This window comes from Oryzias latipes, chromosome 7 (genome assembly GCF_053564925.1).
Source record: "Oryzias latipes strain Hd-rR chromosome 7, Olatipes_Hd-rR_3.1".
Classification (NCBI taxonomy): domain Eukaryota; kingdom Metazoa; phylum Chordata; class Actinopteri; order Beloniformes; family Adrianichthyidae; genus Oryzias; species Oryzias latipes.
Window position 1 is genome coordinate 14,273,066 of NC_136243.1, and position 26,008 is coordinate 14,299,073.

General features: G+C 39.5%; 2 protein-coding genes across 5 annotated transcripts; one reads left to right on the forward strand and one right to left on the reverse strand.

Moving 5' to 3' along the window:
• Window positions 1–1,197: 1,197 nt before the first annotated feature.
• Window positions 1,198–13,878, reverse strand: ptpn1 (protein tyrosine phosphatase non-receptor type 1). The gene is made up of 9 exons (XM_004070866.5): window positions 13,677–13,878; window positions 13,040–13,130; window positions 12,166–12,266; window positions 10,473–10,571; window positions 8,667–8,804; window positions 5,982–6,191; window positions 5,696–5,857; window positions 5,447–5,607; window positions 1,198–3,143 (listed from the first exon to the last, which is right to left on the reverse strand). The coding sequence occupies exons 1-9, from the start codon at window positions 13,731–13,733 to the stop codon at window positions 2,864–2,866; spliced, it is 1,299 nt and encodes a 432-aa protein (XP_004070914.1). The 5' UTR covers window positions 13,734–13,878; the 3' UTR covers window positions 1,198–2,863.
• klhl12 (kelch-like family member 12) lies at window positions 13,868–25,906 on the forward strand. 4 transcript variants are annotated; one of them, XM_004070865.4, is made up of 13 exons: window positions 14,081–14,464; window positions 14,564–14,678; window positions 15,878–16,104; window positions 16,518–16,671; window positions 18,301–18,518; window positions 21,605–21,754; window positions 21,868–21,982; window positions 22,075–22,181; window positions 22,255–22,450; window positions 22,554–22,712; window positions 22,853–22,951; window positions 23,648–23,834; window positions 25,060–25,906. In XM_004070865.4, exons 2-13 carry the CDS (start codon window positions 14,621–14,623, stop codon window positions 25,184–25,186), a joined length of 1,797 nt encoding a protein of 598 aa, XP_004070913.1. In that variant the 5' UTR covers window positions 14,081–14,464; window positions 14,564–14,620; the 3' UTR covers window positions 25,187–25,906. The 4 variants fall into 4 exon arrangements, with proteins under 4 accessions (XP_078806396.1, XP_004070913.1, XP_011475818.1 ...); XM_078950269.1 differs by having other exon boundaries at window positions 14,323–14,464; window positions 14,535–14,678; XM_078950270.1 differs by lacking the exons at window positions 14,081–14,464; window positions 14,564–14,678 and adding an exon at window positions 13,868–13,962.
• Window positions 25,907–26,008: the final 102 nt, after the last annotated feature.

Sequence of the window (26,008 nt, forward strand, 5' to 3'; positions counted from 1 at the left end):
TGTCCAGACCAGGGGTTTGAACCTGAGGCTCTGGAACCAAAAGTGTCTCTTTAAAATTCCAGTTTTTTCTTTTTATGGTTTATTTCTGACATTGGCGTCCTCCCTGGTCGGCTGCATGGAGTCTTCTTTGGTTGACAAGTGCTGTGATTCGACCCTGGAGCTCAATGTTCATGTCTGTATAAAGGCTCTTCTGAATATGTGCAGCTGTGGTCACAGGAACATCAAGCTGCTTAAAGATCTTCTTACAGCATTTACCTTTAACATGCTTGTCCATGCTTATCTCCTCTTTCTGTAGTCCATGTTAAGTGTAGCACACTGACTATTGAAGACACATTCTAGTTGAAAATGTTCAGATAAGTCCAGGCCTGTTTGATTTTTATTTTTTATAATTTTGTGGGATATCAACTCAAAAGAATCCTCTGATTTACATTTTTTATTTTTTTAAATTAATTATCACTTTCACCCGTTTTCATTTCAGTGCCCATTCTAGGATTTTCTTTTACAAGAGGGACACTATCAGTTTTTTTCATGTCTAAACTCCATTCAAGGTCAAGATGCCTAAACAGTTTGAAAAAATACAATTATGTGTAAAATATTGGCAACCTAATTTGTTGAGAGTATAAGGCCTTTTTCTATTAAAAATAATTCAATAAAGACCCATAATATTTATTTAATCGATGTTGCAGAGCGGTGATGCTGATGGTCAACAGGCCAAATTAAACACTACATAAATTAAACTTTGATTTTATCTGTTGAAATGGCTGATTTGTGCACTAAAATGTGCTACCAGACTTCCGGCTCCTTAGCCACCAAGGTTCGTCTCGTTGGTCTTTATCAGTTTATTACTGACACAGAAGTCTGTCTTACAAAAAGCTTCTCACACTGTGACAATAATACAAACGCAAAGGTTGGAAGGGCCTGGCGACCTTTTCAGGGTGGGCCCCATCTTTGTCCAACAGTAGCTGGGATAGGCTCCAGCAACCCCACGATACTGAAAGGGATTCAGCAGGCTCCAAAGATGTACGGATGAAGGTGGAAACTTGGATAGGACCAATCAGAGGTTATATCTACAGGTTCAGACGTTGTTTTTCTTTACAATAAACTTACTTGATCTCTTTGAATTTATAACAAAGCCTATTTTTTTCAAACTACAAATACTCAGACCTGAGAAGTAAATGATCTAATCAGACAGTCATCTTCAGTCCAGGTTGGGTTTTATTTATTTCTTTAACAACAAATGTAAATAAAAAAATACATGTTATTGAGCTCAGCATACGTTTAGAAAAACAGGAAAACCTGGTGCAATTACTGCACAGGTGCTGAGATTTTATCTGTGGCAAGAGCAGAAAAAAAGACTCAGTACACTTAAACCTGATGATTGGAATATATATGTATGTATGTATGTATGTATATGCATACATACGTATATATAAATATACATGTGTGTCCCTGCAGAGGACATTTATACATTCTAAAGAAAAGTACAGCCGTTGGACAAAATGAAGAACTTTTCGAGTCCCAAAGCTAAACGGATGGTAGCATCTTAACTAATCTCACTTTAGGATTAAACTGTCAATTCACAAATGCAACATGCTTCAAAAATAATCATAGAAAACAATGCTGCCAGCTCAGGAGCACACCGTGTCACAATGTACCATCTCTACATCTCTGTTCTCATCCTCGTGCTGGTGTTTGGATTGTTTTTTCTCTTTCTTTTATTTTTTTTGGGATTATTTGTAATTTCTGCTCCAACCCTCTCTAACAACGTAAAGGGGGGATACGTTTATTACTACATGCTGACTACTTTTTCATTTTTATTTTATTGCTAACAAATGGAGGAGGGCATGTGTTCCTTTGAAAAGTCATATCATCTCAGAAGCTGCACAGATTCAAAACAGTTTTCAACATTCGTCTGACGCCTCCTGGGTTCGATCCAGGCAAAAGGCGACGGGGAGGGCGGTGTCTCTTTTATCAAAGCTCCATGTCACTACTTTTCTGATTCGCATAACACTGATGCATTTCCAAAGGTAGAAATCACAGATCAACGCCCTCCTCCAAACCAAAAACAAAAAACAGAGCCTGTCCCATCTGGAGCTCACATCTGACTAACTGCCACTAATGCATTAATATTTTTTACTGAGCAGGTTAAATTTACATGACGCTCAAATGTACACAAACACACACACACACACACACCATATGTACTCAGTCGGTCAAACACAGGCCTCCAGCGGGGGCGGAGAACAGCGCCCACGCCTGCTTGCCATCCGCCGGGCGCATCTCTCCTCTCAGCGTCGGGTTGACCTACAATCAAAGTTGAGCTTCCCACGAGCATTTAGTCACAGCGTCTTGTCAAAAAATAAAATATCAGAGTTTACCGTTTGATTTATGCAAGCACAGGAATAAAATCTGTATAACATGATTTAAAGATGGAAAAAAAAAAAAAATCAAAGAACACATTCAGGTGTCATTTTGGTAACTAAGCAGAGATGCATTTTTGAAGGACAGAAGCCGTTTTTCTGGTTTGTAAAGCTCCGGCTTCACAAACGTGGTTCCGAAAACATCGCGATGCGTTTCGAGTCCGTGTGTAGGTCTGTACACGTGTTTGGCGATGTGGCACCTGAAAAAAGTGAGGCCCTGAGCACCTAAGATGGCGTACGGAAAGAAGGTTTGGGTAAATTGTGGGTGGCGGCCAGCCTCGTCCCACAACGCATTCAAACAATTAAAAAACAGCTGAACCTGAATCTCCCGAATGCCAGCATCCACCCGGCTGCAGAGTCAAAGAATGCCGGTTGGCCATCCGAGTCCATTTTTGTGGCGACGGTGGAATAACAGGAGTAAATCAGAAGAGGGCGGACAGACATCAGTGGAAATAGGCTCGATACCAAACGTAAGCACTGAGGGCCAGCGCCGTGCACAGGCACACGTTGGTTAGAAGAGGGGACCAGTTCCCCGGGGCAGGAGACTTTCCTGTTGGCTGCTCCTGCACTTCAGGCAGCTCCTGCTCCCCTTCCTCCCACTGCTGATGGGGTTTCCTTAAAGGCTTGGAGGGAGCTTCTTCCACATCCGGCAGATCATCACCGCCTGAAGGGGGCTGGGGGTCAGCTATGTTCCTCTTGCGAACATCTCCGTCTCGTGACAACCTGAATGGGAGAACAGTGTCAGATTGTGAAGTTTTGCTTCTCATTTCATGCACATAACAGCCAAAATGAGAAAAAAATTCCCAGCCAAGGATCAACCCAGTAAACCTCTGAATAAAGGTTTATTTATATATATGTGCATTCCAGTATATTATGACTAAAAGTTGTTTTATTTGAGAAATATGGATCAAGAGGTTTTCAAGAACCTCTGCTGTTGGTTTGCTGTGCTTTACTCAGTCCAAGAGTGCTTCACACTTCCCTCTGCTGACCTCCTTACGGGTAAATGCGGGCTGTCTCCTGGTGAAAAATGGGCAAACCTGTACGGGGCATGCAGGTGGCCTGTACAACATTTGTGCAGCCCTCCTGCATGCCCCGTACAGGTTTGTAAAGCCTCTGTGAGCAGCCTGGCTGTTAGAAATGTGGAAATCAAACAGAGTGTTGTTTGTGTGGACGTCCGACCCACAGGCACTTGCGCGTCACCTGCTCATCCAATGCGTGCAGCATTCAGTGGTCAGTAAGGAGCCAGTGCTCGCACCTTACCAACAACGTAAGGACCCCTGTTTGGGTGCATGTGACTAAAGCTGCGTTCACACTGAACGCGATGTGCGCAGTTTTAATATTAAGTCAACGTACAGACGAGAACTTGAACTTTGGTGAAGAATTTGCTTTGCGTCAACCAATCAGCGACTCAGCTTTGGCTGTGAGGCGTTGATGATGCGATCAGCGAGTAGAGTCAAAAAACCAACATGAAGGAGAATCTGGTTGCTCTCCAAATACAAATGACCTCAAAATACTGAAACAGAGTCTGAGGTTCAAATATTCCAAAGCATGACTGTTGGATCACTGTCTTATCCTGAAAAGATCTTCATGTTTGTTTGTTTTTTTTACAAAATGCGTCACTGTTGAAGTAATAGAAGTCGCACATCAATGCATATTTGATATTGACAGTTTGAAAAAACAAAATTAACTCCTGCTTGAGCAAACTGCAAGCTACAACATGCGAAATGACGTGCAGCAAGCAGTTTGCAGCTGACGGCTGAAGGATCGGCATGCCGTCATTCTAGCAAAGATCCCTCACAGGCTCCAGCTCCTTTCAGTCACGCTGCACTGATGGGAGGTTCTGCATCACTGCTTCTTCTGCCAGAGCTGCCCTACAGTTCCACAGCTTCTACAACAACCTAATGAGGACTTTCAGGTTTGACAAGGGCGATCAGCTCTAAAACGAGATTTGTGTGGCAGGGGCCTTTCAGGGATAAGTTATTGTGCTGATGTGATAGGAAGTCCTGCGGTGCATTTTGAAGCTTTGGCAGTGACGACTTCATGATGTGAACAGCGGCTGGAGTCCAAAACCAACATGGAGGAGTGATTTCTTTTCTGCTTTTTATTTATTATTTTTGTTTCCTTACCTTAAACTAACTGCTAGTAGGAGCATTAAATGTCAATGTTTGTGTGTGTGTGGGTATGTGTGTGTGTCTGCTCGTTGTTTTGGAAATTTTAAGTTTTTCTCTGTTTTGACATATGTAAAGTTTGCTCAACTGTATCTGTCGGCATTTGCTTGTTTTGTTGTATGTTGAGGACCCCCTTGAAAACGAGATGACACATCTCAAGGGGCTTATCCTCCAAACAAATAAATTGGAAGGAGTTGATTGTTGAGCTGCTCCTGAACTTTATGTTTTTTTTTTATTTGTATCGAGACTGTAGTAAAAACATCCTCAAATTTCATTCTTATTTTAGATTTTTGCCTTCTTCGGACTGTTGTGGGACAGCAAGTCATCAAAAACAAATCCAGCTGGAAGCGGCCGTCATCCAGTGGCAGCTCCAAAATAAAGGTAAGCTCTCAACATCATCAGTGCAAGAGGACCTAGCTGCAGACATCAACTGCCAAAACCGGAACTCCTCAACCAGAAGTCTCCCCATATCGCTCGAAGAAAACTATTTTACTGGCGGCGCCAAGAGTTACCATTTTTCCTGTTTTAAGCTTTAATAAAAGTTTACTTTTTCCAACTCTAAACACTTTTGGGTTAGGGTTAGTTGTATAATTTCTGCTTCCGGATGATGATGTCAGGCACCATCTTGTCTGCAGCTTCTCCATCACTTTATCAATGGACATTAAGGGTTAAATTGAGGGGGGGGGACAAGCTCAGGTCTGTGATGACGGATGTAAGGATGTTTTGTTTTCTTCCTTTTTGAGTATCAAGCCCTCATTCAAAGTAAACCTCACTATTGAAATGCATTTCTGTTCAATAAAAAGCAGCCATGGAAGTCAACCTTTGTTCACAGAATCAGAACATGGTTGAAAATATTACCCAAGAGTGGGAATCCTCATCTCAGGGATGATCTCTACATGTTCAGGGAAAAAGGACCTCCCGGTTTTCCCGTTGTAAGGGTCCCTCGGAGGAGGAAGAGGAGGGGGAGGTGTGAACTCTGGAGGGTCGTCTTCCTCATTTGAGAGCTCTTTCCACGACTCCTTAAAAGCAAGATGCTTGAAGTTATCGACGTGCATCTGACAACAGCCTGCAAACATCTGAGCAGGGGAGAGGACGACAAGAAGTTACCTGCAGAGATACATCCCCTTTGATGTACTTGGCACCTTCTATTACAGCCAGGTAAGAAAAGCGAAGCTGATCTGCAGTTTGTATCAAGCCCATTCGATAGCGACGCATCTCGAGCAGCACGTCGCGAATACGCACAGAGGATGGGTCCTTACGAAGAGACATCTGAACAGCAAAGGCATGCAGGACGTCAGCCTCCATGTTCCACATCTTTATAGTCACGCTTCAGCTTCTTAATTCTCAAAACGTCCTGAACAATGTCAATCACAAATGAAGTTTGGGTACAAACCAACAAGAGGCAGGTGTCCACGAGACAGAAGGTCCCAGAGCGCCCAATGCCAGCGCTGCAGTGCACCACCACTGGTCCCTGGTCGGAATTCAGACAGCCGGACTCCCTCACCTTGAACAGGAAGTTTAAGAAAGAGGCGGGAGATTCTGGTACCCCAAAGTCTGGCCAGGTGGTGTAGTGAAAATGTAGAATCTCCCGCGTCTCCTGAGTCTGCGGGAGGAGGAGCAGCGGGATGTGTTAGGCAGCCGAACAAAAGCAGGGATTGTGTAACTATAGACAAATGCAACAATCAAAAGCATCAAAGCTAAAATTTAAGTTTAGATGAAAGTCACAAAAAAAACATTACATTTCTCCGTTTTATGGTCACAGTTGCATAAAAAAATACAGTGAAGATATTTTGTATTTTGTCTCACTCAGATCATCGTTTGACCTATTTTAAAAACGTTCCCAGTGGTCTTTTAATTATCAATATGCCATTTGACCCAATATCAAAAAAACATGTGTCATTTTGAGATAAGTTGAGGTGTCCCACAAAGATCAATTCTGGGCCCGCTGCAATTCAATATATACATAAAGGATATATTCAATGTTTCAAAGCTTATGAAACTCATTATTGGCTGATGACACAAACATATTCTATTCTACAGACAATCATAGGGAACATGTGGTAAACACAGAGTTAACCAAAATAAAATCATGGATGGATTACAACAAATTATCTTGGAACCTAGATAAAACCAAAGTGATGTTTTTGGTAACTACAACGCCAGTACCGAGCTCTCAGTTGAAATAAATAAATAATGCCCTAATTGAAAGTGTTACAGATGTTACAAGTTCTTAGGGCTTGTTATCGATGACAAACTAAGTTGGAAGCTGCACATCAGACACATACAAACTAAAGTCTCACAAAGTATTTCAGTTATAAGTAAATCCAAATACATTTTACAATAAAACTGAAGATATGTATTGTACTGTTTAATATTGCCATATTTCACCTACTGTATAGAAATCTGGGGAATGATTACAAGAGCTCACTACATCTTTTACTTCAAAAACGAGCCGTCATAAAGCTGGCTATCTTGATCATACAATTTATTTTATGAATCCAGACTTTGAAAACTGTATGACCTTGTGGATTTTTACAGTGCGCAACCTTTATACGAGTCAGTGGTAAATCGTTACCATTCAATATCCAAAAACAGTTTTTAGAAAATGAAGGAGGCTACAGACTGAGGGGATGTAGGAACTTCAAGATCAAATTGATAAGAATCACAAAGAAATGTTTCTCTGTGTCGGTGTGTGGCACTAAATTTTGGAACGGGTTTAGTAATGAGCTAAAAAAATATTCAAATATTCAAGAAAAGGTATAAAGAAACTCTGATTTCACGATATAAAGATAAGAAGAGTTAAGGATCAACAGGTGTTTGAATAATTCCAAATAAATGTTTGAACTTGATTGTGGTGAAATAATCAAAGCTCTTTTAATTACAATCAATGATTATTACATTGTAATGTGCAATAATGATCACTGAAATGTTTAAATTACAATCAATAAGCTATTGATTTTCTTTACTTGATCTGAATGTGTAGCAATAATTACTGGTTTAATGTGATATTGTGTTCTAATAATCAATGATTATTACATAATGTTACCGTTAACTGTTTACTAAAGTCATGAATACCGGTAAATGTTTTCTGAAGATAAATCATTAATAGGCACAGGATCTTTTTACTCAAAAAGAATGTATCGAATCAGAACCAAATTACCAAAACTATGTAAAACTATCAAATGAATTAACTCAGCAGGGGTGGGATTATATAAATTTGCTTCTTCCCGCTCCCTTTCAAGCAATAAATCAAGCTCTACGTGACTTTAGTTAATGATCACTGTATTTAATTAAGCAAATGTGATTTATGTGACTTTTTGTTTTATTTTCTGTCTTATTAATCTATGCATTTCAACATTTCTGTCATGAGTTTGATAAGATGTGTAAATTCTTTATTGCTTTGACTACAATGCTTGAAATAAATCAATAAATTGAATCAAATTTTCTAGAACATAGTTTTTGCAGAGCACGGAGCAATCCCTTCCCTAAATCCTGTAACCTATCGGTTTACACTCTCCAACTAGCTTACAGCCCCTCACAACCCCAACCTAACATTACCGGTGCAACAAAAATGGCGAGGAATATCTGGGCTATCCAGCCGTAGAGTTTTGATCCAGATGCCAGCTGAGACGAGGAAAACAAAGACGTACATGCATCCATTTGTCTGAAGTGGATGCACCAGAATGCAGCGGAGCAGGAAGCTTTTGTTTTCTACGTAACAAATGCCGGTAAATGCCACAAGCACATGTTCAAAAAAAACAAACAGCAGAAGCACAATTTTCATCGGAGTGGGTCTTTAAACTGTGATTGACATGCAGTTCTTGTAAACTTATCAATCTCCTTTATTACATCTTAACTCCCAAATGACAATAATATAGAAAGCTAGCACAAACTTTCCTTTAGGGAGCAATAACGATAGTTCACAATAACATTTTTATCGGGAAATTCACTGAAAATTACAGAGGTTTAACCAAAAATCCTATTTTTAAGAGAGAAAATGGTTTTTTTTGCAGTCAATATAAGTTGTGCAACCATATGTGTTTTATGAATGGGCAATAAACCGAGGCAGAAAACTTACCGACAGGTTTTCTAACTCCAGCTGACGGATTGTGTAATAAGACTTGACGTCCTCTGAGACAAGCGTCAGCTTGAAGTTGGTGTCTTCAAAGATCGCATCTTTCTCCTCTTTGTAGGGCCAATACTGGGCGCATTTAATCTGAAACCACATGGCAAGGAAAGATAAACAACAGGAAAAAGGAAAAGCAGTGCAATTCTCAGGGAAGATGAACGATAACCGTTATTCCAGTATTTATTGGGAAAAACTGCTTTTAATATCTAGAAGGAGATTTTACAGTTTTGTCCACATTTTCCTTCACCCTGCATCTGATTAGGTGGAACCAGTGATTAGATCTCCAAAGCTGTGCTGTAGTTGTTTTAGCTGTGTCAGCTAAAACAATCAAACTTGCTGAAATGATAGAGAAAACACAATTTGAGGCGTTGCCATTCGTCATTTTACACAAATAAGTGCTCTGCACACTTGTTTAAAATGTCATGATAACATGCTGTAATATTTCTAAAAATCTAAATAATCTTTGTGAATAAACTTTACCGATTGATCTAGCACAGATACGCAAAGACAAAACTTCCACAGGTTGAATTAATGAATCCAGGGGGAACCATGTTAGGACTCACTGGCTGTCAAATTTGGAAACCACAACTGCCCTTCTGGGTGGATACAGACTTACAGTCCTACAGGCACTTACCTACACCCCATGCGTGCCGCATTTGAGCGCAGCCAGCAAGTGGCCTGTGTTTGACCCTACTGATGACTAGTGTGGCATAAGGGCATCTGTATCACCTGTTGTCTGAGTCATGCAACTACCTTTACCTTACAAATACATCCCAATACACTTACCACAAGGCAGTCATACGTTTTTATGATGTCCCCCCAGGGAACTACACGACACACCTGTGCTCCCCTTAAGATGCAGCCGCCACAACCCTCTACGCACGCCGACAACCCAAAAACCGGCAGCACCTGTCCAGGTGCATGTGACTTAAGCTTAAACGGCATCTGAATCGTGAAATCCTGCAGAGCCCCGATAATGACAGCCAGCTGAGTTTGAGCAAAGAAACATCTTCAGGCTGATGGACAGCAGTCTATGAAGTTTGAAACAGGTTGACTAAACCATTCATATGTTGCTGGACCACCTTTAGCTTTGATTATAGCCGTCTTTCCCCATGATCATTTTGACAAACCTCGGCAAAGTCACATTTCTTCCTGCCTGAGTTCCATCAAGCAACAGGCCGTCTTCTCAAACACATCCCAAGGATTCTCCACAGTCTGGACTTAGTGGAGCTCAATTCATGAGTAGAAAGGATTTGGTGAATCCCTGCATTGTCATCTTTGGAAGCATTGTCATCACAACCTCATTTATTGATGATGCTGAACCTCAACCTGAACAACTGCAGCGCGTCTTCCGTCCCAATGGAACAGGTTCTTCTGGATCCATCAGACAGCATCACTTCATTTCTTTTTCCCTGGAGATAAATCTTTCATCTTCTTAGAAAACTGGCATTTTTCCTTAATGATCAGCGTGACTCCAGTGGGGTTTTTTTTTTTGTTAAAGCCACTTAACAAATATTTTAGACCCTTCTTTCTGTTGAAACCAGAAGCTTCTCACTGCTTCACTTGGGGTCAAATTAATAACTCGACTTAAGTTGAAACATAATCCGTGCAGCCGTTCTCTGAGGTGAAACGATTACCCAAAATGCCTGGTTAAATCCAGGTGGTGACCTTTCCTGGTCAGACCATGTGATTCAGCTCTAGTGTCTGAAAAAGGGCTCCGGTTACCACTGTGGATGAAGGAAAACACCAACTTACAGATCCTTTCTCGATGACTCGGTTCAGCATCACCACGCCACGGCTCCTCTGCTCCCACACCATCTCCCAGAAGTGACCACATGTACTTGGAAGGGGTCCCTAAAAATAAAAAAAGCTGCTTTAACCACTTGTCTTTATATTTATACTAGGGATTTTTCAGAACATAAAACATCTTTGGAGTAGTTTCCAAGAAGTTTTATTTCAAAAAAGAAAATAATTGAAGAAGAAGAAAAAAAAAAAGCTGCTTCAACCACTTATGGCTTTATCTTTGAGACTGTTCAAAACATAAGAACATAAAACCTCTTTGGAAATGTTTCCAAGAGCTTTCATCACATAAAAATACAAAAAAAACAAAAACCTCACTGTATTTGTCTAAAAGGAATCAAATGTTCATAAATCCAACACAAAAAGGGTCTTTTTATGTGTCCTTTTTTCCCCTCTTTTAGTCCTTTTTATTCAAATGTAAAAGCATTTTAAAGTATTTTATGTTTCAATCCATAAACCAAAAACTTTTACCAACACATACTTGCTTTTACACAACATCTCTAGTTGTTGGGATCATAAAAAAAACCTACAAGTCTTGTTGACACTAGAAAGTTCTGGACCAATCACAGAGCAGCAATTAGACCAAGTAACTCCACCTCCCTCTAATCGGCCACTTTTGATATTTTGCAATAAACATATTTTCTCTTATAAATAATAATACGAGCCTTTGTAGATGATCCTTTACGAGAAGACATGCCGCTGATGCGCCAGCCTAGACCATTCCTACTAGAGATGGAAACTCTTCAGGCGTGTGACCATCATTTATAGGGCAAAACATTGCATTTTTCACACGCTTTTGTTTCCAGGACAGTAGCGCCATGACTTTTTAAAAGCAAGTATGTTTATTAGGGATGCACAGAAATGAAAAAATTGTGACAGAAGCAGAACAAAGAAAGGAAAATGCTTGGCCGAACACCAAATAGTTACTGAATATAAAAGGTGGATGTTGAGTTTTTCATTATATTTATAAAAATTGGAGAAATTTTGGACGCTTTTGCTGCAAACTGCAGTTCTTAAAATACCTCTGCACTACTTACATTTTACACAATAAACAAGATCATTGATGCACATTAAGTAACAAAACTTTGAGCCCACCAAAGGCTGAATGTGGCTATTTTTTATTTTTCTTTTGCGATTTTCGTTGAAATATATTCAGTTTTAAAGTATTCAGTGCATCCCTAATGATTTATGAACCATAGCAGCCCCTTGCAGGTATTCCTTTTCACACAAGAGGAAACATATCTCTAACCATTGTTTGGTGCATGTCGCATTACGTTACTGACAAGTGACTGGAATCTAACATTTTTGCCGTTTTGTCAGCACGTCTGTCTCTAGATATGTACACAGGCTAAACGCAGGACGCCTTAAATCACGCTTACTGACTTTCCTGTTCTATTATCAGTTACAATGCTTTAAAAATGGTCTAAAATCTACTTTCACACACATACTATAGATTCTAGAAATAATACAAAGACAGTTATGTTAGACAGTGGATAAAAGCTTCTTGACATCCTTAAAACAATCCAAGCTAAACTTTTTGTTAAGGAATAAGGAAACTCCTGCTCTGTAATATCAGTCTTGTTAAAACAGATATTTTTATCATGGCTGTAATCATTTTGACATTAACTCTGTGGGAATATTTCCATACCTGAGTAAGAATATAGTTCCTCTGTGCCTCTTCAACTGTTATTAGGCTGGCGTTGATGTAGTCATTTGCACCCAGCTGCAGGCATATTCTGCTGTGGTCAACTGCGGAGAAGGACGTCCAATTGTATTTCTAAATCAGCAACAAATGGTAAAAAAACACGGCTCTCCAAAGGTTTAAAATGAGCGGTCACGGAGTTTCTGAACTGAGAGTGAGCGTTGTGACTACGACAGAACCTCAGAGCACAACTGAAAACAGCGTGAACTGGTTTCAGGTTCCCCATTTTCACGTCTGACTAAAGGTGGGGAATACAAACAGCAAAAATATGCTTCACAATTTGCATAGCTTCTTTAATGTGAAAAAGAGGAAACCACTGAAGTTCAGCTCTTGAACTGGGAGGTTATATTTCATTTATTATAATACATTTTGAATGCATTGTCTGAATAGTTCCTCCAAAATGATTTTTTTTTTAAAGACAGTTTTGATTGGTTGATTAGTTTCACCAAAAATATTTGGTAATCTGTTCAAAATTAACTAATATTATTGGAATTTACCCATCTATATTTAATATGTATGAGTAAAACAAGAGAACTTTTTATACTTAAATGGACAATGTATATATTTAGGCTGACGGAAAGCTTGTAAGTTAATCAGAAGCTAAGGTAAACATTTTGTTCAATCAGTTACTTTTATATTAGCTGGTGAATGCAGCCATTATTACCAATGATGCAACCACTGACTAAATAGATGGATGTGTTGATAAACACTGCTATACATAACATTATAGTATTTGATATTGGCTGTAGATTAAATTACATACCCCTAAATGAAACATCTAAAAACTCTGTAATGTTGTGATGTGTGAGGCGTTACTTACAGGGGCTGACATCTCTGTAACGGTTCCGATTCTTGTTTTCGGGTAACTTGGCGATCTTACAGGGAAGTTCACACGATTGTTGCCGAATCTCCTGTTAAGATAAAAAAACAATCACATTTGTTTAACATTGTCAAAATGTTAATGGTGCCATTTTTGTCCTTTATAACTGCATAAGTGTGTGAATACTCCGAAAAAACGATCAATAATATGTCATATAACAGTTATCAATCCTTCTCAAATAATAATGTGAATAATTTTTTTCTGAGAAATGCTTTTTTAAACGCTGAAAGTGTCATAAACTTAACAGCTATGGTGCAAAAATAATTTAAAGCTTTAAAATGACATGTGTTGAATTGCCTCATGGGACGTGCTGCCGGTTTAGGACCCGGGCAGACACATCCATCAACAAAAAAAAGGTCCGAGCACCAAGCGGAAAAAAAAGAAAGAAAAAAAAACATGGACCGGCCACACAGGGAACAAAGCCGGCGGTTAGTTAAAAAAAATATACGGAGAAACACGGGGACTGAACTGTACGACTCTGCTCATGTATCGTGGCGAAAGTGAGAAAAATGTTGGCTCAAAAAGTGACAGCTTCACCCATTGCTGCTTTCCACCTTGACATGTCGAGAGTTCCTACCTGATAAATGGCGTTCCAACTCCCGTTTTCATCGATTTCTAAAAATTCGGCTTCCATTGCTTACGATCCAGCGGACAGTCTTTTTGTTCTCCTCAATGATGCGACAGCGACAACACAGCGAAGATTAAACGAATGAAACTTGAACAGTTTCCTGTATTAGCTGCCAAGTGTTTGGCCGTTGCGATTCTTAGTACGGCTGCATAGATTATACCGCGGCTGAGCGGAAACACGCTGCTAGCTCCTCCTACCGTGTAGCTGACGTCCTTGGTGGCTAAAAAAGAGTAAAGTGAGTTTTTAGGCTCCAGTAAAACAACTGCTTTTGGCTGTTTTGGCGATGTAACTCGATTTTTAACTTTTAATGCAACTCTTTCCCCTTTTTAAGCGGTCATTTTACCACCCCCACAGGAGTAACACAGACAGGCGAGTGCGCGCCGAAGGCATCTTGTTTCTGGAAAGAAGAGCGTCCGGCTTGACGGGGAGCGCGCACGTACATTTACGTAGCGGTCTGTTTACGTCCAATCTGAGGGGGTCGAAGCTTCAGTTTGAGCAACGAAAGTGTTGCTTGTAAACACCGCTTAGCGCCATAGCATGGGGCTTTTTTAACATTTCGTTCATGAAAGTCCTTCCAGAAGCCGCATGTAGGCTGACTTAAATCATGCCGTGATGGAGTAATTATTTATTTTTCGGACAGCACGAGCTGGGACGACAGACTTTGATGCTAAGGCTAGTACAGTAGCTAGGAAAGCAACTTAGGTGTAGGGGTTGAATCAGCCTTACCGCAGTGACAGGTATTACGCACAATTTTTCGAAGTTCTTACTGTGTGTCGCTTTTATGTGCTGTCTCACTCTGGCCGTCAGTGTACTTCATGTGGCTCTCTTTTCCAAAGTTTCTGTCTGTCTATGTTAGCCATCAGCTGTCGCTGGCTACTGCTGCTAGCTAGCCCATGTGTAGCTATAGTTATTGCCTCCCAGTGGTGGAAAAAGTGTTCAGGTCCTTTAACGGTAAGTTGTTTTAGCAATACTAAAGTCACAGTGTTAATAGGGATCATATTTAACATTAATATCGTGGTTATAAACCGGGGAAGGTCTTTTGTTATCGGGTATTGTGGGAAAAACTGCAGTGAATAAAAATGTTTTTTGTTCTTGATTTTTATATGACACTGCAGTTGTATACTAATATAAATTAGCTAGTCTGCCGCGGCCGACTAAATATAGACAATTGCTTGCCTCAAAAATGAATGAAAGTGCTTGATAGTGTTTACTGTACGTTTGTTCTCCTTGGTTCTCTGTTTTTTTGTCTTCAGCCTCATTCATCATACTCCTAAGCCCTTTTTTTAATCCTTCTATCGTGGTTTATAAGAAAATGCTAACCATTAAAAGATGGGTTTGTAGTTTCACTCATTGGATTTAGTTATTTAAGTCTTATGTTTAAACTTTTAACATGTCAAGTAACTTACCAAATCCTAGTGTCAGAGTGGTTTATTACTAAATTTAGATCAAAGCACCTATTATCTACTGCTGCAAGTAGCTGTTCATACAGTCTTTAAAGTATATGATTGGATTCACGTGTATGTATGCATTAAAAAAGGGATTTTACACCAATGTTGTCATGTTGATACTCAATGATAAAAGAGGAAAAAGGATTATGGTGCACTAAAGTCAGATGTCAAATTTGACATAATGCATTTTTGATCCAAGTAAACCTGCTGCAGCAGGAGGATCTTTTTTTTTTAACTTAGGGTGTACTTTATTTTGAAAGAGACTTGAATGTGATGCTGTTAAAAGTAATAGAAGTAAAATTGTTACTGAAAAATTATTTTTTATAAATAAACAGCTTAATGACCACAAAAACCTAAGTAAGTGTTTCTAAACAATGAAGTGGGACTTTGCGGCTCTCTGTGGTTTTTGGTTGGTAAGAACTGGACTAAATGACTTATTTAGCATTAAGGTTTGCAGACTCCTGGTCTGAACAGTGATCATCTTTGTCCCTTTAAGCCACTAACATTTTATATTTCGAATGTTTGTAACGTTTATATTTAAAATAATAAAACGGCCAATTTGTCAAAGACACGTTGATTAAAGCAGTTTTGTTTGTGTCAGTTGTTTTTGTATGTCTTTTAAGGCTGCAGGAGCACATTGTTAAAAGAGAATGTTCAATGAGATGCCGTATTCACAGAGATTTTCTGTATTTATTCCTTTAGACTCTTGTGGAAGTTTGAGGTCCTTGAGGGATTCTCAAAGCAACATGGCTCCTAAAGACATCATGACCAATTCCCACGCCAAATCCATTCTCAATGCCATGAACTCGCTTCGCAAGAGTAACACACTCTGCGACATCACTCTGAGGGTTGAGAATACAGATTTTCCCGCCCATCGGATTGTCTTGGCAGCCTGCAGTGACTATTTCTGTGCCATGTTTACTAGTGAGGTAATAGTCTGTCATCTTCATCAGTCTGATCATCAATCCCTGTTTTTCACCATCTGTGTCAAATGTACTTCTTATGTCATTATACTGATTAAACTGATGTGTTTCAGAGTTTTGAGTAATGTTGCTTAAAAAAAATGTTAAACTAAACAAAAAGAGTTTGATTCAATGTGATAAAGATACTGTAGCATGCTCCTGCCACTTGAGGGCAGTCTCAGAAATATGAGAAACATTTTTCTGAATATAGATAAACTACAATAAAACTTTTCAAAGTAGTATATTACTTTCTAAAGTGACTTTTTTTTCTTAGTTTTTGCCCTTTTAGCCCCACATCTGTTATGTGTTCCATAAAGTACAGGATTACAGCTTAAAGATAAAAAAAATCATCCAGTTAAGCCTTTGTTTTGGTCCTCCAGCTTGCAGAAAAGGGGAAGTCTTTTGTTGACATTCAAGGACTGACTGCATCTACCATGGAGATCTTGTTGGACTTCGTCTACACAGAAACGGTGCTTGTCACGGTGGAAAATGTTCAAGAATTACTCCCTGCAGCCTGTTTGCTTCAGCTGAAAGGTAATTTTAATGCCTGTTCTAATGGCTAAATATAAAGATTCTCCAGAGAACAGGCTTTATAGTGACATATTTATCGTCTGTCTAATGCAACAGACATGAAATAAAATAGCTGAGGCTGGCTCTACTTGCTAGGAGCTGTTACTGATAAAATACAAGAAAAAGAGATGGAGGACACACAGAAAGTTAATAAATGTTGTTAAAAACATTATTGGGGTTAGAGGTATAAGACACATTCACTTTTTTTTATAATTCTCTTAAAAGTACCCAGACGTGTGTCTTTCTTTTTAGTTTGTTTTTAGTATTCTGTATTTGTATTTGGAGTAAACTTCAAAAACAGAATAACAGACACCTCTTTATTAGAAACAAAACAAGAATAAAGTCCTTCCATATTTGTTTAAGATGGATGAAACATTCACAAGTAAATCTCATAATTTCAAGTGACAAGATTATTTTTTTGTTATTTATTGAAAAAACAAACATCTTTTATAGTCTTTAGAAGTTTAAATGTTAGTTAAATGCCAAAAACAAGCGACTAAAAATGAAATCCCAGTGAAAAAGAAAAAGAAAAATGATTTGCAGGAACCCAGAAGAACAATTGCAAGGTCTAGCCTTACCAAAGAACACATTTGTACCTATAGTTCTGTCATTTTAAGGAACATTTGAATGTTTTTGAAACTTTTGCAGCTCCACATATAGTTTATACCCTTCTATAACTTTGTTGTGTCTATGGAGCAGAAAGTAGCCGCTGTTAAAAAAAAAAGAAAAAGAAAAAGCAGCTTTTACATCTTGAAATTCTATTTTCCTGAAGCTCACATTTTAATTTTGGATTTTTACGTTTTAATCAATTGACATTAACATGAATTTAATTAAACATCAGTACAATGTTCCCTCGTTTATCACAAGACTTGCATTGTAATAATAGCCCACAATCGACAACATTAGTCTTTTTCTTACAATCGTTATAGATTGTCACTACACACTTTCTTCACTTTTCTCAGACAACGTGAACATTTTCACAATTGTGTCTCTTGTTTAAACTCTCAAAATTCAGATCTTTATAGAAAAATTAGTCCAGGATTATAAAATTATCTGATTGCCATTGAAGATTTATGTGAAGAAAGCAGGACACAATTTGCTCTTTAAAAAAATGAATACATAAAAAGACACTCAAACATGCACCAAAACATTCTGCCAAGCAGAGACACAAAGATGAACAATATAGCAAGGAACACTGTACTGACCAAAGAAACATTGTTTCTCTGTTTTTTGTCTTGTTTTTAAATGTCCTGACTGACCAAAGTAACTAAAAATGCATCATATGTGAGCAGGCTTTCATACCTGTGGAGTCTGCATCACCATTACTTTTTTGGTTGTCTGCAACGTCTGATTGTGCGCAAAAGTCACATTTAAGATTCTTTATTTTGCTTTTAAAAGGTGTAGTTAGTTGTCTTTGTCTTCTAATATAAAGTCATTAGGAGTCTGTTAAAGTTATTTAGTCTTATTGTCTTTTCACAAATTGTCAGACATGCGAAATAAACAGTGTAAATCCTGTTTTGTTGTGTTTGTTTTCCTTGAAATGATACTTAAAGTGAATTTGTCAACTGTGCTTGGCTCTTTTTCTTCCCTCAGGAGTGAAAAGGGCCTGTTGTGACTTTCTGGAGAGCCAGCTGGATCCCTCCAACTGTCTGGGTATTCGAGATTTTGCTGAAACCCACAACTGCCTCGACCTGATGCAGGCGGCTGAGCTCTTCTCACAGAAGCATTTCTCTGAGGTGGTTCAACACGAGGAGTTTATGCTGCTGAGTCAGACAGAAGTTGAAAAGCTCATAAAATGTGACGAAATCCAGGTAAGGAAAGCAAATGTCTGCAGCCTTGTGCCGTCTTTTTAAATTTACTATTTACTTTTTTACTCTTAGATGTTCCGAAACATTTCGGCGAAAGAGTGCCACAAACGGCCCATTTCACCTCAATCGTCTGCACCACTGAAGAAGTCATTATTGTAATTACGTTTCCTCAGGACTGGCTTAGCTTGGCGTGAATTTAGCTCGTCTTTCACAGTTTTCTATTGTCTGTCAACACCTAAATAAGACAAGAGTAAAGCGAGCACAAACCTGCAGTAAACTCATGGAGGTCACCCCCCCCCCCTCCGTTTTTTAACTGGTCTGACAGTGAAATTGTAGAGAAGTGAACCTGATTTAAGTTTGCCTTTGTACTCAGAAAATTCCTGTTTTCCAAACCCCATGCATTGCTTTGTGAAAACACTGCTTATTATCACCCGATGATTTATAGAGCGTCATTTGTGTCAAATTGTTCGTCCTGTCATTTCTGTTGTTTTAGAAACTAGACTGCTGATTCAAAAACAGTCGCACATAATTTGCTGTGATCTGAGGTTTTTCTTTTATGTTCAAAACGTAAAGACCCACCATTTGTTTATGCCGATTATGTTTTTCAAAGTGTACATAGAAATCCCTTTATTCTTTCTTAAGTTACTGAAAGGCTGACAATAGTACAAAAGTCAGGAAATAGTCCATTTTAAATATGACAATAGCACCACAACTGTTGACCAGAAACATCTAACTTTAGTGGACTACAGGCAGAATAGCTTGATGTGTTGCAATAAAGTTTGGCATCGTTCTGCCCTAAAAAAAAAAAGTTTAATAAGTAAAAAAAATAAAAAAAAGTTTAAAAAAAAGAAATAGCTTCCAGGAGAACTTTTTCGAAAATTATTTACAAAAATGATCCCCTATAATGTAAATTTGAAACATTATTATTAAATATGTCATATGCAGTTTTAAGGCTATTTAATCTATTTAAACATATTCTTTTTTTCTGATTTGACTGTTTAATTGGCTTCTTTAAAGACCCAGAAGGTTTCCTAGAGGTCTTTTAATTATGATGATGTCGTTTTTACCCCAAATCTAACAGTCCGTGTCGTTTTCTAGAATATAGTTTCTGCAGAAGTTAATCAGAAATTCACCTGTGAGATGCTGGCGGGACTGTGGGAGCGCAGGAACCCCACACTATTCCCCTTCCCCACTAACTCCCAACTTAACATCAGTGGTGCAACAGAAACGTGAGCAATATAAAGAAAAACTCAGAAATGCAATTTCAAGCTTAATTTTCTTTGTCTATGTGCTCCAACATCAGAAAAATGCCACAAGAACATGTTAAAAACAACAAAAACACAATTTTCGTTGAAGAGCGTCTTAAAACACAAACTCTAGTCTTTTAGGGCTGCTGTCCAATGTGGTTTTTCATTTATTCTGCCCCTGCAACTTTATTTTAGCAAAATGCACCAGATCCAGGTAATCAGCAGCAAGTAGGATAGTAATATCTGAATAAATACTTTATAATGAAAAAAACTTAGGGGAAACATTGCAGATCCTAAATGTCCACCACAACTAACATCGTTTTCAGAAAAATTGGTGAAAAGCTACCTCAAAGTCAGTGACCCGTTGATCTTAGTTGTTATCTTTACACAATGCTTGTGAACTCGCTCAAAAATCGTGAAATCGTGACAGGCCTGCTTTACGCCAGGCGGTCCTTCTCCCTTGGCACATTTGTTTAACTTGTGTTTTCTTCAGCTTCCAAAAGAAGTCTCAATTATATAAAAAAAATCATTTAATATGTGAAAATCAAAAGCTACTTCTTTTAGTGCTGTCATTAAACTCAAAATGGTTCATATTGTTGATCAGAATTTTATCCAAAAATCCCTTTTCATCCCTCTGCTAGCACTGTCTCTAGAGCCTAAAATGACCATAATCCAAAGTTTGGATCACAACCGTTGCGTTTTCTTCTGAGGAAAACGACAAAGTCTTGTGCAATCCTACAATCAAAGTAATGCTGCTGTTGGATTCAGTGGGTCTTGTAATCCCTTCCCTTAGGTTTGCACTCGCATGCGTGTTAGTACATGTGGTTGTGCCTTTAGCAGGGAAAAGCTCTGTTGTTGAATTTATTTAGAGAGATTTCTGTGACTTGTGTTTTTTGTTCCATAAAAGCCCAACAGTCTTGGCTTTGTGTGTCTGTTTAATCTCCTTTAAAATTTCTCAGGATTTTCTGAATCTTTCAGGAATACTAGGGATGTATGTAGTTTGTAAAATAACATCTTTACATACAAACGTTTCTGTTTATTTATTCAAATTCATATTTTGTAAGATGTTGCTAAGTAGCCTTGCTGGTACTTCAGACTTCCTACATCTGAACTGTTTCTGGTATGAATGTATGGTTTTTCTTGAAGGGTTTATATCATGCTAAATCAATTTTTGAGCTCTTAAGTGTATTATAATGTTATTTCCTCACTATAAAGAACCCCATTAACGCAAAACCTGCTGCGCTCCAAGCACCAGCCCCTCCCAATCCACAAAAACAACTGGGTCCTCCTCACATTGTGACGTAGATAAGTGAGGAACCGCCCCCTCCAGAATGAGTCTGTGCTGCCAGCCCCGCCCCCAGGCTAACACACACACCCACTTTCTCCGGGGAGCTAGCAGTGTTTCATTGCACAATACGCACATCCATCTTTGCAAACGTTTGGATGTTGGTTTTCGTGGGCCGAGGACGGCTCTAGGTTAATGTCATGAAATATGGGCACCCAAAATCCAAAAACCTGTGTTGTTTACTAGGACTTAGTTTCTGCAGAACAGCACGAGTTCATTAGAAATTCACCTCTGAGTTGTAAGTTGGACTGTTGGTGCAAAGCAGAGCACTTGTGGTCCGCCCATCGTATTTTCTACATCCCAAATATGACCTTTTTCAAACCCCAGTTTTTTTTTATCTGCTGATGATTCACAACAATTTTACTAAATTGCGATGTCATTTCATCATTTTCTTCATGTTCTCCATCATCAGAAAAATGCCACAAGGTCATGTTGAAAACAGCAAAAACATGATTTTCATCAGAGTGGGTCTTTAACTGCAGCTCTTTTGCGTACAGGTGGACTCGGAGGAGCCTGTGTTTGAAGCTGTGCTGAATTGGGTGAAACACAACAGAAAAGAGCGAGAGCCTTACCTCCCCGACATGCTGGAGTTTGTCCGAATGCCCCTGCTTACCCCCCGCTACATCACGGATGTCATTGATGCTGAGGTGAGCCGGGACAACCGATTGTTAAGTAATCACGCAGGAAGATTCAGATGAAAGATTTTGTTCTGCTGAAGTATTTATTGCATCACAATTAAGCAGGTTTTTGCATGTCCTAGCCTCTCATTCGGTGTAGCCTGCCGTGTCGAGACCTTGTTGATGAGGCCAAGAAATTCCACTTACGACCAGAGCTGAGAAGCGAGATGCAGGGACCGCGAACTCAAGCCAGATTAGGTTGGAACCCTGCTTTTAACTGTAATTTAGATAAATCCATGTTTCTGATTACCGGGATAGAAGCCTTGTAATCCACAACTTTTTCCTCCCAGGTGCCAAAGAAGTCCTGCTGGTTATTGGGGGGTTTGGCAGCCAGCAGTCACCCATAGACATAGTAGAGAAATATGATCCCAAAACTCAAGAATGGAGCTTTCTACCTGTGAGTCTTTACTTTGTTGAAAGACAACCTTGCTTTAGTGTTTTGCTCAAACACCGTTTTGCGTCTTGAACAGAATATTGCCCGTAAAAGGCGTTACGTGGCTACGGTTTCCTTACACGATCGAGTCTACGTGATCGGAGGCTACGATGGCCGATCCAGACTCAGCTCCGTGGAGTGCCTGGACTACACAGCAGACGAAGATGGCGTGTGGTACACCGTCGCCACCATGAATGTGCGCCGAGGGCTTGCTGGAGCCACAACACTCGGAGGTGAAAGTGTTTCCTTTCTGAGAATTCCCCCGTGTCTCTGTTTCCTCCTCCCTGTGGAGAGACAGTCCTTACCAAACAGCTGTGCTTTCATTGGCTTCGACAGATATGATATATGTTGCTGGAGGCTTTGATGGAAGCCGCCGGCATACCAGCATGGAACGATATGATCCCAACATTGACCAGTGGAGCATGCTGGGAGATATGCAGACGGCGAGGGAGGGAGCTGGTCTGGTGGTGGCGAGTGGGCTAATATACTGTCTAGGTAAGAAGTAACGCATTTACAAAGAAGTCACAGAACCTGCAGTCAAAATGCTTGCTGTTGGGATTCCCTCCTATTTCATCTATAAACATAATGTGTTATTAGATCTCTTGTATAAAGTTACCTTTTGTCTTTTGTCACAGGTGGATACGATGGCCTTAACATCTTGAATTCAGTGGAGCGGTATGACCCTCACACGGGACACTGGACGAGTGTCACACCCATGGCCACAAAGCGCTCTGGTGGGTAAAAACAAGAGGTAAAGCCTTGCTCACATGCACCCTGTACAGACGCTAAAGGATTTTGGGCTGTCCGGACCCGTGGAGGGTCATAGAGAGCAGCGGTTGCATCTTAAGGGGACCACAGGTGTATCTTGTAATTCTCTCAAGCCTTTGTTAAGCTAATGTAAGTTACACGCACTTATGACGAACTGGTGACGTTGTCGTATGGTGCCCTTACGCCACACAACGGCTCGTTGCTAAGGTGTGTGTAATGGTCCCTTGATGACCCTGTGTGAATGTCTCAATGTCCCACAACCTTAAGGTGCCCACATAAACTACGCTCTCACAAACTACGCCCTCATTCACTTGAACAACACCAAGGGGCCTCTTGAGTGGTGGGTTTGGGGTTTGGGGGGCTTTAAAAATGGAAAATCCGTATGACACATCTCAGTGACCTCACCCTTACTTTACCCTCGTGTTTTGTAAAAGTATTCCCTAGGTGCGGTCAGTTGCAGCATGCCCGTAGAAAAAAAATGTAGATGAACATAATCACTCTACAATCTATGACTGTGATATTTTGTGTGGACCACCTGCATGCCTCGTATAGGTTTGCCCGTTTCCCCCCCTGCAGACATGCATAAGGACAGTCATGTTTAAAGCCTGAAACATCCCAGCTCCGTCTGCTGCTGCTTCTGACCCCTCTGAACTGTTTTTCAGGAGCTGGCGTGGCTTTACTCAACGACCACATTTACGTGGTGGGAGGCTTTGATGGCATTTCACATCTCGATTCTGTAGAGGTGTACAACATCAGAACAGACTACTGGACTACTGTAGCCAGTATGACCACACCTCGATGTTACGTTGGCGCAACTGTCCTACGAGGGCGACTTTATGCCATTGCAGGGTAAGAAAGAATGCCCTTCCCCCTGTTTGAACAATGCAAATATGGCCGGCAGGTGCTGAGAACCGTGTGGCAGTTTTTGGTTTGGATTCTGCCACTTTGAAGTTTTCATTATGAATGGGTCGGACTGGAGCATGAGGTCCTTGTTCTGTATTCATCTATTGTTATGGAGAGACTCTGCTCTGCCTTGACCTATAGGGCTGGAGCAGAAGTTAAGCTTCTTAAGGTTTCTTCTCTCACCTGCGGTCATGATCTGTAGAGAACAAAAGAATAAGATGACAGATACAGGTAACAAAATAAGCTTTGTTCTCAGGTTGGCAGGGTGAGGAGCACCGTCATCTTTGAGATGAACCGGTTTAAATGGTTTGGTTATCATCAGAATGTCCTGGTCAGGTTTTAAGGGTATTTCTGTTCATTACAAGGTGCTGTCATATTCCCTCAGTGTGATGATGACTAAGGCAGAAGGTGTCAGGGCCTCTTTATTCAGGCTGATTCCACTCTTAAACTAGAAACACTGGTTGATTATTTATTAATAGTGGGGGGTGTCACTCCAAAATTCCTAAATCAGTGTAATTTCAGATTTTGTTTAATTTATTGTTTATTATGTTTCATTTAAATGCTGAATAATTTATCAAACTGCCCTTTAAAAATCAGTTTTGCTTAAATGGGAATTTAAACGGAACAAAGGTAGAACTTAAATTAATAAAATTATGAGTTGATGCATAAAATATTTAATAAAAAAAAATTTTTTCACCCAAAAAATGCTTTAAAGATCCATTCATTATTCCAGCAGGTAAGTGAAGATCAGTAAAGAAAAGTTAATTTTTACTTATTGTTGAAACATTTTTATGAACGATTACATAATAAAAACATTTTTTAACCAAATCTGTTAGGATACCTGACCTTTATTTTGAAAAAATTTTAAGCACTTTTTTCTGCTCCTGATTCACAACGATTTGCATAAAGAAAAAGTCAGAAATGGAATTTTAAGCTTAATTTTCTTTATACATGTTCTCCATTGTGAGAAAAATGCAAAGTGCATTGATTTGTACAATGAGAAATTGGGGGCAAAACCCAACAGACTATTATTATGTTCCACACAAAGGAAGGTGCAGCAAAATACTCCAACCTGCTGTGGTTTTCCCAGCATGCCGAAACAAGTGTTGCACCGTGATTGCAGTTGAAAATCTGTTGAGTTCACAGCTGTGGTTCTTCTGTGTTCCTGCAGGTACGACGGGAACTCGCTCCTCAGCAGTATTGAATGTTATGACCCAGTTGTTGACTCCTGGGAGGTCGTCACGTCAATGGCAACCCAGCGCTGCGATGCAGGCGTCTGCGTTCTTCGAGAAAAGTGACATTCAGCTCATGTTAGACCCGTAGGAGGACGAGCAGACAGAAGGACATGCGGCATCTGAAAGAAACAGAGCCACAGAGAAGTATGTAAGATGCAAACAGAAGCTCAGATAAATAAAAAACGTGCCGCAGTTACGCCTCCAGAGGACGGTTAGGCCTTCTTCAGTCAAACTGCCACAGCATCACGGTGGTACATTTCACCTCCAAAGAGCCCATCACTAATGCATGACTCTTGGGTGGTACCTGTGTCTGTCATACCTGTGAGATTATATTTTCAGTGTCTTCAAAGTGCAATATATTTTTACTCATCAAAAGAAAAGAAAAACCATGGAGCATGTTTAGACTCCAGTTGCTGCTATACGCCTTACATCCAACATCAAACATTCATGTTGCCTCTATTTTACTGACACTTAAACATGACTGAATGGACTCGATGTGACATTTACACTGTCATTATTGGGTATTAAACCCTGTCGTGCATTTCGTTGCCTGTAAGCTTTACTTTGGAATGAAAATCACTTTACTACAAAAACCTTATTTCTTAAAAGTTATATTCAAAGATGCTTTTAGAAAGACTTTGAGTTGCATGATATTTTCTTTTCTTTTTTTTTTATTATTTTTGTTTCCATGTTGCATCTAAAGTTGGGACTCTGTATAAATAGGATACAAAGTCCTGATGTCATTGAGAAGAAAAGAAAAATAAAAACAATCTAAAAAAGAAACATTTTTATCTGGGATGCCGCCAAACGCCTGACAGAAGGCAGTTGTTGGCCAAAGAGTTCAATTGATTTTAAATCACATAAGAATTAACTACAATTAAACAT